Below are 12,646 nucleotides of genomic sequence, written 5' to 3' on the forward strand. Positions count from 1 at the left end.
GGTGTTGATATGTAGCCTCAGAGGAATATTTAAAAAAATGCCTTACCTCTGCGACATTTGTGTGTTCATCTATGGAAACAAATATCTTGTACAGCAGCGTTTCAAAATAATCTCCCTGAACTCTGTTCATGACAAACCCTTCCAGTGGCGGCACTGAAAAGAAAAGCTATGTTTTTAAGGATATTGTTAGGTAAAAAAAGAAATGCCATTTATCGAAATAAGAAAATACAATATCACTTCTGCTTCTCCTGTCTCAGGAGAGAAATTTTTCGGAGTATAAGACGCACCAAGATTTTGAAGAGGCAAATTAAAGAAAATGTTTTTGTACTCTGCAAACCTCCCCAAAATTGGCCATTTTTCGCGAAAATAGGCCCGTTTCTTTTTTTTAAAAGGGCATGAATAGCCTTTAGGAGGCTCGTAGAGTGCTCCTGGGGCCCCCCAAAATGAGCAAAAACCATGAAAGCTAGCCCATTTTTGTCAAAAAAAGGGCATGAATAGCCTTTAGGAACCTTATAGAGTGTTCCGAGGGGCTGGGGGGGGGGGGCAAAATTGAGCAAAAATCGGTGCGTTTTTCGCTCATTTCTGCCCTTCCCAGCCCCCAGGAGCACTCTATAAGCCTCCTAAAGGCTCTGCATGGCCATTTTGGTGAAGGGGGGCGGGGTTTCGGGAGGCAAAAAAATGCTGTATTCAGTGTATAAGACGGACCCAGATTTTCAGCCTCTTTTTTGAGGGAAAAAGGTGCATCTTATACTCTGAGAAATATGGTAGCTTTTGATAAGTGAATGAGATACAGTCACAGACTTATTCTTCTACTTGTACTTTACCAAACACAGGTAGTCCTTGACTTCTGATCATAGTGGAGCCCAACATTTCTGTTTGCCAAGTTGAGACAATTAATTAAGTTTCGCCCCATTTTACGGACATTGTGGCCACGATTGTTAAGTGAATCATTGCACTTGTTAAGTTACTAACATGGGTGTTAAGTGAGTCTGGCTTCCCCAATGACTATTTTTGTCAGAAAGTCGCAATAGGTGACCTTGGGACACCAGGAGTGGAACGGTCATAAATATATGCTGGTTGCCAGTTGTCTAAATTTTGATCACATGACCATGGGGATGCTACAATGGTCATTAAGTGTGAAAAACGGTCTAGGAGAAAAGACTTATATCCATTGGAAAGTTGCAGGTAATAGGCCTAGGAGTGAGCTTGCAGGCCTCATTGAACCAAAGTTTTAAATTACCGCATTTTTCGGACTATAAGACGCACCGGTGTATAAGACGCACCAAGATTTCGAATAGGTAAGTAAGAAAAAAGTTTTTGCCTTCCCTCAGCCCCCAGAAGCATTCTGAAGGCTTCAGCAGACCTGCGGCAAGGCAAAAAAGCCCGTTTTTGCGAAAAACTGTCTGTTTCTCGTAAAAATGGGATGTGGAGGTGGGGCTTTAGGAGGCCCAAAATGGCTGTATTCGGTGTATAAGGCGCACCAACATTTCCACGCTCTTTTAGGGGGGGGAGGAAAGGTGCGTCTTACACTCTGAAAAATACGGTAACATAATGGAAAAATGTACCCAGAGGTGGGTTCCCACCAGTTCGCACCTATTCGGTAGAACCGGTTCGTCAAATCTACCGAACCGGTTAGAAGAGGTTCCACCAGTGGACCCGGAAAGCAGGCCACACCTACAGAAGAGGTTCCAAAATTTTTTGAAACCCACCACTGGTCCTTGGATATGATTATTCTACACTATCATGCTCATATTTATAAAACTCAGTGCCTCTGTGAAAGGTAAGGATGACTACTGCGTTTGCGGTGCAATCAGAACATTGCGTGTGTTGAAGTTGTTTTAACGCAAACCAAAGATGCCTTTTAAAAAACAAGTTTACATCATATTCTTATGCATGCCAGTGCTGTGTGTGAGGTAATTTAAGGTGGTTCTGACAAGTGTCGTCGGCATCTTCATATCTGGACACATGGGCGGCAAGCCACTCCCATCCGGTCACATGGGTGGCAAGCCACTCCCACAAAGGAGGCCACACCCACAGAGTAGGTTGGAACAATTTTTGAAACCCACCACTGAATGTACCAGACATATTTCTAATGTGCTGACTTGTGTGCTGCATTTTCTGCAAAGCAGGTACTTGTATGGATATATTTACAGCAGGAAAAAAATGAGACTGTGGGAAATGAGGAACTGAAAGTAATTAATGGCTGAGAGTTTCAAATGTACACAGGTGTTTGCAGAGAGTGACGGTCAGTAAGAATGTAAAAAAGAACAAGGGAGTGAACCTATGGAATGTGCATGTTATTAAAAAAAAGAAAGCATAAGAAATGTGAATTGAGATGAGAATGGTGTCCTTTGCCCAATAGCAGTCCTTGTAGGACATGCTATGTGTCATTGGACCCCTTTGCAATGGTTTAATAATGTAAGTTTTGTTGTGAAATTACATTGCTATGTTGGCTATTCATGTTCCAAACTGCTCATGAAATAAACATCTGAATCTTAAAGTAAGATTTGTTGCTTGTGGTTTATCTGTGTTCCTCCTTATTGGGACATTTTTATAACAGGTCATAATTCACTTTTTTCAGTGCTGTTGTAACTTTGGTCACTAGGCAAATGGCCGTAAGTTGAGGACTACCTGTAGCAATATTCATCACACATACTGTAAGGCTTTAAAAAAAACCACACACACACACATACCTGCTATGCAACTGTCATCGGATATTGGTACATCAAGGTAGATAAACCCCTTATTATATAAGCCTAGGGATACATAAAAGAACCCCATTATCGTAACAGTTTTTCATGCGGTGTCTTCAATCAATTTGTTGTGCCGAGGAACAAAGAATGTGAGACAGAGTTCAGAAAATGGTACATGGAATACTGACAGTTATGTCCACATTTTTCTCTATTTCAAATTAAATCCAGTTGCTGTTTTGAAAATTAACCCAAATTACTACACTCATGGCATAGTATTGGATAGAGATGCTAGTAAGACAGGATACATCTGTGGCACAGACCTGGGAGACACAAAACTCATTCTCTAAAGCAGTCTTCCCAAACTTGGCAACTTTAGGATGTCTGGGTTCTAAGACCTCTTAAAGTTAACTTTAAGAATTCTTTGAGTTGAAATCCAAACATCTTAAAAGTGTCAAGGTTGAGAAACACAGCTCTAAAGTATCTTTCCTTAATGATTCTTTCAAGATTGAAATTAAGACTAGGAAACATGTGCACACACAGACACACACAATCATACACTCACACACAATGTAAGTATGTTGCTTTTTTGATGAGAGATTTCCTTTGAACATATTCAGATGACCCCCCCCCCCCCAAAAAGCGGGTGAAAATTTATAATTACAACTTTATCCTTATGCATATTTGCTTAAAATAGGATTCACCAAAATCCAAATCCAACTCTGAACAAGAATTAAAAGTACATGTATGTAATGAATTACATGTACATATATGTAATGAATTACATGCACTTTTAATGCATGTAACCGTGTTCTCTACAGCTTGGAAAAAGACATTTTAGCTGAAAAAGTATCTGCAGTGAAACCTTGCTGTAACAGACCAATAGAAAGGGGTTATGTCCATTATTTCCAAATGCCTGTTAAATTTTTCAATTATGTTATTTGCAGCAATTTACAATCTTATGTTCATTTGCATAATGATGTCATTTAGGGTTAATTATATCATTATGCCAATTGCCAGAAATGCTGTGAAATTAATATAAATTCCTTCAGGAGGATGCCTGGACAGAAATCTGGTTAACTGCATTCAAAATCCACTAAATTTGTTTTGTTAAATTGTGGTTTCACTGTTTATCAATAAGGTTTAAGGTTTAAGGTTTATTAACATTTATAGGCCGCCCTTTTCCCTGAGGGGACTCAGGGCGGCTTACATAGGATCAGGGGAGGGAAATACAAACAGTGACGTAGACAAACATAGAATAAAATGAGCCACACATTATTTTCACACAATAGTCACACATAATTATGTCAAAAGCTCAAGTGTTAAACAAATAATTTATTGGTTCTGTGCCATGCTCAAATATTTCCAATAGATTAAATTTTGCAAGTAAATTCCATCAGCATGATTCAGATGACTGAGACACTTATTCTATGTGATGGAAGAGTTTTTAATTATTAAGGCTATTTGCAAATATGACACAGCAAAACCATTTTCTAAATTGAAGGGAAATAATACCTAATTCAGCCATTGGGATCAGCTGTTCTAACAAAGATATAGAATAACAGAATTGAAAGAGACCTCAGAGGTCTTCTAGTCCAACCCCCTGCTCAGGCAGAAAACCCTATACCATTTCAGACAAACGGTTGTCCAGTCTCTTCTTTAAAACCTCCAGTGTTGGAGCACCCACAACCTCTGGAGGCAAGTCGTTGATTAATTGTTCTGTCACGAAATTTCTCCTTAGTTCTCTCTTTGTTCAGTTTCCATCCACTGCTTCTTGTTGGCTTTCAGGTGGTTTGGAGAATAGGATGACCATCACTTCTTTGTGGCAACCCCTGAGATATTGGAACAATGCTATCATGTCACCCCTATTCCTTGTTTTCATTAAAGTAGACATACCCAGTTCCTGAAACCATTCTTCATATATTTTAGCCTCCAGTCTCATAATCATTTTTGTTGCTCTTCTCTGCACTCTTTCTAGAGTTTCAACATATTTTTTACATCATGGCGACCAAAACTGGATGCAATATATCTGGATGCAGATGTTGAGACAGTACAGAGAAGAGCAACGAAGATGATTAGGTGGTTTTACCAAGTCATTATAAAGTGGTATTAATGCTTCATATAATCTTGATAAAAAAGGGGGGAAATCATACAGCAAAAGGTAAATGCCCAAATTATTCTCTACTCATTGATTCTAATATGGATGCTTTCCAATATTTTAATTTAAATCTGTAACAAAAATAATATGCAAAAATTATTCTTTTGTTTGGAAGAATTAAAACATGTAACTCACTGTGAACAACATTGTAGTCTAGGACTCCAGCAAGCTGAGGACCTGAATCAATGATTTTATCAACTGCAGTTTTTTCACAGGGTGTGCATATCTAATGAGAAAAGGATATATTAAATAATGTATGCATAACACGTTAAAAATTATTTGATGTAGAGTGGTCAACGAAGAACACAATCTATGCCTATGCTGAAAACCCACCGTTGAATTCAATGCTGGAATAAATTTCCCATTAGAAAAAGACGCATATTTTCTATCACCTTAATTCAGGATCACTTAATGAATTTGTCAGTTGGTCTTATCTGAACTGCATGTCTCAAAGGATGGCGTGGGAGCAGTCACAGCTGGGTATTGTCACGGCCCATCTGCCCGAAGACTGAGGTAAATCTTGAGGCCACACCTCTACCCCTCCTCTGACTCTCCCAGATTAACCAATGATCCAGTCAAGGCGACTCTAGAAGGAAGGGAACAGGGTAACCCCCCCCCCACTCCCCTCCTGGTCCCTGACTGATTGTTAACACTCTATTCAGGCCCACCCTGCACGGGGCGCACTACGGGTGGGAAGTGACTGCTCCCACGCCATCCCTCGAGACAGGCAGTTCAGGTAAGACCAACTGACACTCCAAAGTGGGGTGTGGGAGGAGTCACAGCTGGGACCTACCAAAGCTAGGTATCTCTGGGAGGGACCATAGGGCCTGAGTCCCCCCGAGTATCCAGCACTCTATGGAGGACTCTCCTCCCAAAGGATGCCTCCGCGGAGGCGAAGGCGTCCAGTCTATAGTGTCTGATGAGCAGAGAGGGCGAAGTCCATGCTGCCGCCTATTATAACTTGAGAATGAAGACAGAGGCTCTTTATTCAGTAACACTGTAACCAATTTTAATGTAGCAGTAACTTGAGTGAAAGTAACAGTAACTTGCAACAAGTAACTCTAGTAGACCGGGCTGTGTGTGCGGCTAAATGAATGTAACAAGAAGTAGACCGGGTAGTCTGTGGAGAAGAGGCAGCAAAGCAGTTCCGAGTAGACCGGGTTGTTCGGCTGCTCTGGTAGACCGGGGTGGTGGTTGGAGAGAGTCTGCCCTTTTATATTCCAGCAGACTCGCGCTTGACAGCTCGGCAACTGACAGGCGCGTCTGATTGGCTAAGACGCGCCTGGCTGCTGCCGAGCTGTCATTCGTAACAGCGAGGACTAACTTTTACTATACAACACCGCCCTGCAAATGTCTTCGATGGGGGCCTGGGTGGCCCAGGCCGCCAAAGTGGCTGCACTCCTGGTGGAGTGCGCGGTGATGCCCTCGGACACTTGAAGTCCCTGTGCCTCATAGGCCTTGGAGATGGCTAGCCTGATCCATCTACTGATGGTGGCTGGGGAGACTTTCGCTCCCTTGGTTGCCGGGTGGTAGGAAACAAAAAGGGCCTCCGACCGCCTGATGGGCGACGTGCGCTTCAAATAGATGCGCAGCGCCCTCCTGACATCCAGGCAATGCCAGGACCTCTCCTTTAATCTCCTGAGCCCTATGAAAGGGAGAATTGATCTTTGGCATGAAGGCAGGGTCGAGTCTTAGGACCACCCTGTTTCTGTGGAAGATGCAGAGATCCGCCCTGGCTGACAGTGCATTAATCTCTGAGACCCTCCTGGCTGAGGTAATCGCCACGAGGAACATTACCTTGAGTGTGAGCAACTGAAGACTCACCTCCCTTAGAGGTTCGAAGGGTGCTTCCAGAAGTGCCTGGAGCACTGTGGGCAGGTCCCACGCGGGAAAACGCTGAATCACCGGGGGTCTGAGGTTGGTTGCTCCCCTGAGGAACCGTTTGATGATGGGAAGTTGGGACAAGGACTATGTGCCCCCTCCCCACAGGACGGTGGTCAAGGCTGAGACCTGCCTTCTAAGGGTGCTAGGGGCCAGGCCCTTCTCCAGGCCATCCTGGAGGAAGTCCAGGACCTGCGGAACCGTGGCCGCTGTCAGTTCTACCTGAGCCAAGTGGCACCAGGCCGGGAAGGAGACCCAGGTCGCGTCATAGATGCGAGTGGTGGATCTCCTCCTGGCTACCTCTATGGTCGCTATGACCTTGGTGGAAATCTGGGCCTCTCTTAATTGTGTCCACTCAATCTCCAGATGGTCAATTGGAGCCAGTGGGTGAAGCAGATTTCCCTGGGTAAGGGTTACCTCCTCCTGAGGGATCCTCCAATGGGGGGTGATAGACAGCTCTATCAGATCTGCGAACCAGGGGTGTCGGGGCCAGTATGGTGCCACCAGAATGACCTCTGGCCTCTCTAGTACTAGTTTTCTGAGCACCCCGTGTAGGAGAGGGGGAGGGGAAAGGCGTAGAGAAGACCTGATGACCACTGGCCGATTGCGGAGCGCATGAGGAGATTCGTCCGACGGAAAAAAATTATTGAGGTAAAAACTCCAAAGGGAAAAAGGCAAAAAGGGGAAAAGCAAAAAAGGAAAAAAAATTCATTCCAAGGAGAGCCAGGTATTTAGCTCCTTCTGGGCTGAAGACTAAGGTTAATCTGGAGAGTCAGAGGAGGGGTAGATGTGTGGCCTCAAGATTTACCCTAGTCTCTGGGCAGATGGGCCGTGACAATACCCAGCTGTGACTCCTCCCACGCCCCACTTTGGAGACTGTACTTAATAGGAAGGTATAGATAGATAAAAGTTTTTTTTGCAAACACTACATAATTAGTTTATGAAATTAAGCATAAACCACAGCTTATTACTGTTGCAATTTTCAAGCAACTTTATCAAACATAATTAACCAAAAAATAGTTTCTGATCATAACAGCTCAGGTTTTTAGGTTTTTCCACTTCCAGTGGAAGTAAACTTTTAGCAGCCCGCCTACAAAGTGTAAATCTAACTGAGCTGGAAAAAAATAATTTCATTTATACCTTAATGTCGTCCTCTGTGATGTAACCGGCTTGTACTACCCACCAAGCTTCAATGGCAATTTCTACTGGTTTCATGGGTAGCAGGTCACGGGCAGTTTTCCTTCTAAAAAATTTCTGAAATGGTTTAAGAAGAAATTAGGTTCTCAAATACAGAACACTCAAATTTTTAAGCATACCACTCCTTCCCCCTGATAAGATTGTCCTTATCATACAGCTGGGGAATTCTCGGAGTTAAAGTCCGCAAGTATTATGGTTGCAAAGTTTGGAGACCTCCAATGTAGACTGAAAGTGAGCAACTGTAGTAGGTTCTGGTCCGTATTTCAGTTTCACCCACATAAATTCTAAGTTCTTTTTAACTGAAGCACATGCATCCATCTGAGGAAAAAGTACTTGTTTACCTTTTTGGGAAGCCAAAGACAATGATAATAAATACATAGGCATAGGGATTACCAATTGTAGATTTCCAGAGCCTACAAAGTAAGCTTTGAATCAGGGGTACCAAACTCACTGATCCCTTTGTGATGTATTAAATTGGTCACCAACTCCCAGACATTTATTATATGAAAATAATTCATTAAGCACTGCTTTAATTAATAATGATAAGAATACCAACCCTTTGGGATAATCCCTTCAACTCTTGGAGCTGATCATTCTGGAGAACCCTTCCTTTCTTGGTCACATTAAACACCCTTGTTCTCCTTACTATACTGTATCATTCATGGGCTTGCCATGGCCATCATTAGAGAGCTCGTCTTAGCCAATGTTGAAATAATTTTATTAGCTGCCCATTCATTTTAGGATGTGCATAGGTAGTCCTCAACTTAGAACAGCTTGTTTAGTGACCGTTCAAAGCTATGACGTCACTGAAAAAAGTGACTTAAGAACTTTTTTCACACTTACAACTGTTGTAGCATCTCCATGGTCAAGCAATCAAAATTCAGATGCTTGGCAACTGACTTATATTTATGATGGTTGCAGTGTTCCAGGGTCACCTTTTTTGACATTCTGGCAAGCGGTCAATGGGGAATCCAGATTCACTTAACAACAGAGATACTAATTGAACAACCACATTTAACAACTGTGGATAGAGAGGTTGTAAAATGGAGGAAAATTCGCTTAACAACTGTCTCACTTAGCAACAGAAATCTTGGGCTCAATTGTGGTCTTAAGTTGAGGACTTCCTGTAATTGAAAAATGCAGAGGTTTACCTTAAAAAGCCACAAGTGAAAGAAAGAAAGAAAGAAAGATTTCCATGTGCTGAGACTTATCAGAAGACTTTTTCCAGGGAAACTCAGCAAGCAACTGGCTTCAGAAATTTCTCACATCATTTTCCAAGCTGTCTCTGAAGGCTGAGATCTTTTTGATTTCCCAAGACTTTAAAACTTTTCAGCCAAATTGAATCCATCGCCCTATTGGAGCACTTTCATTTCTGGGAATATCATTCAGTCACACATTTATAATATTGTCTGATCAGTGCTGCAGTGCTCTTTTTTTATTTTCAGTGCGTTCTGTTGGAGGGCAGGGTATATTTTTTAAATTTAAAAAAGTGTATCGATTCTGTGGCAGGATGATGATGGCAGGATATTTATTGCCATATTTACTTTCCCTACAGAAATTGAAGGAAAATCATAGACTAAAAAAAAAATGGCCCTTGTAACTTGGCAAAGACTACAGATGACCAGATGCAAACAGTGGCAAGCCAGTAACTCATAAACTGCCAACTGTAACCTGCCAAAACAAACTGTCCTTGTGGGCAGCTTCATAACTCACTAAGCAAAAGAACTGGAAATCTGAAAACACTCCTTTTAGGTTATTTTTTTTTAAAAACTGGCTAGGCAACTGGCTATGAGTGCTCAAAACTATGAACATATTGTGTTTCCCTGAAAATAAGACATTATTATCGGGGAGGTCTTATTTTCGGGGAAACTGGGTATTTGTTTTTATATCAACCTCTAAACAAGAGGCCAATAGTAGATCAAATGGAGAAAGCAGAATACATACTTTTGATGACCTACATTGGTTCATCAGATCAATATACTGGTTTCTTCCTATGCCAAGAAGTCTTAAACCTGGGGAGGGAAGATAAATCTCTTAAAAACAGAATTGTATTTTGAGAGAAAGTATGCCCCCTTTTTGCTCTATAACCCAAAAAGGCACCCTTAAATGGGCAAAAACAGTAGATTTATCTGAACAATGTCATTTGTCATTAAAATAACATTCAGTTGAAGATAGTCATTATATTCTGGTTGGCTGAAAACAAACATTTTGTCTGGAATTATGCATTTTTCTAAATCTAATAATCTAAACATCATCGTTGATGCAAAAGTTATGTAAAAACTTTATCTGAAAGACATCTACGTTTGAAAGCAGTCATTTTTAAGTTGGAACAAAGAAGGCCTCCTTAATTCTCCTAACAACTTGAAGATTTCAAACAGGATATATATCCTTTGTAGCAGCTTTTTATCAAAGACAACCATTGTTTTAAAAGTTTGTCCTGGAATTCTGAGCTTTTAATCCAAGATCTGTATTTGTGCAATGGAAAAGAGAATGGGTATACCTGCAGAAGACATTTATTACAAGTTATAGCAATCTAACTAAAACATTAGATAATCAGAAAACTAAACAAAGATAGAAACATTACTCAGAGCAGTTGCTTCAATGACTAACTGCAAAGTGACTGATTGAATGGCCTAAATAATTCTAAATAGAAATTTTGGCTTTCAGCTAAGACAATAAACAACCCTTTAACAGTCATATGATCATGCAGAAAATTTATTTTGTTAACTTTCTCAATGTTATTCTCTTATCACTGTCTCTTTTGTTCTGTTTTCAGATGGGAGAGATTTACTTTTAACTTCAAAAGCTTTCTTAAACAAGTATTGCAACTTCAAAAATAGGAACTATCAGGCAACTGGACTTTCAAAACTAAGAAATTCTTTTTTAAAAACTAGGCACTTATTTAACATACGTAAACAGAATGTAAGTTTATACTTACAGTCTGCAGCAGTAAAATTAGGCAATGAGTCATAACTTTTTTCACTGTTCATTATGTCCTTTGTGAAAAGAAAAAGAAAAGTGCAAGGTCAATTCAAACCAATCACTGTACTTTTAAAGTTCTATTGCTGTACACTGATGCTACATCAGTATGTAATGCAAATCCTAAATCTTGTATTTCAGAAAACTACTGATCATCATCGGAAGTTTTAAAGAAAAAACTGGACAGCCACCTGTCTGAAATGGTAAAGGGTCTCCTGCTTGAGCAAGGGGTTGGACTAGAAGATCTCCAAGGTCCCTTCCACCTCTATTCTGATTAAAGACTGATTACTGTCACTAAAAAAAATCCTGGGAATTAACTGCCAATTCAATTTCTTCCCCATTATACATGTTAATTCCTTCAAAGCAGCTTCTTTGATTGGAGAAATTGAATGGAAAGCCCCAAATGGAATACAAGTAATGCTCAATTTATGACCACTGGCGACCATTCCAAACTCATGACTTACCTAAACAAGGTAAGGGGGTTGCAACTCGGCTATGAAGTTCCTACAGTTGGGTACCTTACTGCAGTCATGTGACTTCATTTCAGACGCTCACCAACCTGGCCACATTTAGGGCAGTCTGCAATGTCTGCATGTCACATGACTTCATTTTACAACAGTTTTGCTGAAAACTGGAAATTACTTCTGATTTTTGACAAAACCAGGTCATAGTGAATAAAGGGCTTGCTTAACAGCCAATATAAAACAGGTTGAAAAAAATTGTGTGATGTGACTGACCCATTTTACGACCGTCACGACATATGGCTATAATGGATAGGCTCCATTATGGTCTTATGTCGAGCACCATCTGTACTAATGCAGCTCAAGGGATATAATGTTTCCCAATGTGTAACAGCCTAAGAAAAAGCAAACACTAGACACGTGTTTCCAGTAGGTAAATATTACAGGGCAATAGAAGGAAACAGTGCAGTTCTTTTTAAGTATTTATCTAAACTTACCTCCATTATTCCTGTGTAATATGAAAAAGGTGTTATCCTCAAACCCTTCACCATGATGTCAGACAAATGGTAGGGGTACAGGATAAGATGATCTCTGCTATATTTTAACAGATCCTCATAGTATTTGCGTTCATCTTTCTTGATGTGCTTAACTGGGGAAGAAATGAAATGTTAGAACAACTGTCTTCTTAAATTATTTAATAACAGAATCCCATTTTTAAATGGGGTACTAATGGGGTATAAATATGTCAATGCAAACTACTTTACTTGCACACAAATCTGAACAATACCTTATGCATCTGTATAAGTAAGAAAGACAAGACAGAATTATTATTATACTGAAATCTGGGGCCCAGCGGGAGAAAAATTATATTCTTAATTTATTATTGAATTGTTTTTTTTGCTTCATCTATATGAACTGCCCATCTCCCTCAAAGAGAGACTCTAATACCTTACCTCTGCCTACAGCAAGATTATTTTTGGCAATACTAAAAAGGCAGAGTATAATGACAAAGGGAATGCAATGATGGCTAACCTTTCCGGACCCAGTGCCCAAAGCGTGCACACATGTTGGAGCGTGCCCCCCCCCCCCAAATGCAATGCGCGTGTGCCTGCCAAATGCCCCCCGCATGCACAACAGAGACTCGACAACCAGCATGCATGTCAAAGCTGAACTGGGGTGACGGCTTGCCAGTGGTGGGTTCCGGATCCCATTCCAACCGGTATGGTTGGAACAGGCCCGGCTCACCTACAGTGCGCGCATGCGTCATACCTGCCAGCGAC

The 12,646-nt window shown here is 41.0% G+C and overlaps 1 protein-coding gene across 2 annotated transcripts in view; it reads right to left on the reverse strand.

The window, feature by feature from the left end:
* The window catches only part of FAM91A1 (family with sequence similarity 91 member A1), a 43,477-nt gene that overhangs the window by 26,160 nt on the left and 4,671 nt on the right, over positions 1-12,646 (reverse strand). For both annotated transcript variants that reach the window (XM_032222565.1, XM_032222566.1), the window contains exons 3-9: positions 11,864-12,015; positions 10,865-10,922; positions 9,871-9,938; positions 7,870-7,983; positions 4,984-5,074; positions 2,694-2,756; positions 47-153 (exon numbers count right to left, since the gene is read on the reverse strand). In XM_032222565.1, coding sequence (XP_032078456.1) covers positions 47-153; positions 2,694-2,756; positions 4,984-5,074; positions 7,870-7,983; positions 9,871-9,938; positions 10,865-10,922; positions 11,864-12,015 — 653 coding nt within the window. The remainder of the gene's footprint in view (positions 1-46; positions 154-2,693; positions 2,757-4,983; positions 5,075-7,869; positions 7,984-9,870; positions 9,939-10,864; positions 10,923-11,863; positions 12,016-12,646) is intronic.

The sequence above is a fragment of the Thamnophis elegans genome, chromosome 8 (genome assembly GCF_009769535.1).
Source record: "Thamnophis elegans isolate rThaEle1 chromosome 8, rThaEle1.pri, whole genome shotgun sequence".
NCBI classification, from domain to species: domain Eukaryota; kingdom Metazoa; phylum Chordata; class Lepidosauria; order Squamata; family Colubridae; genus Thamnophis; species Thamnophis elegans.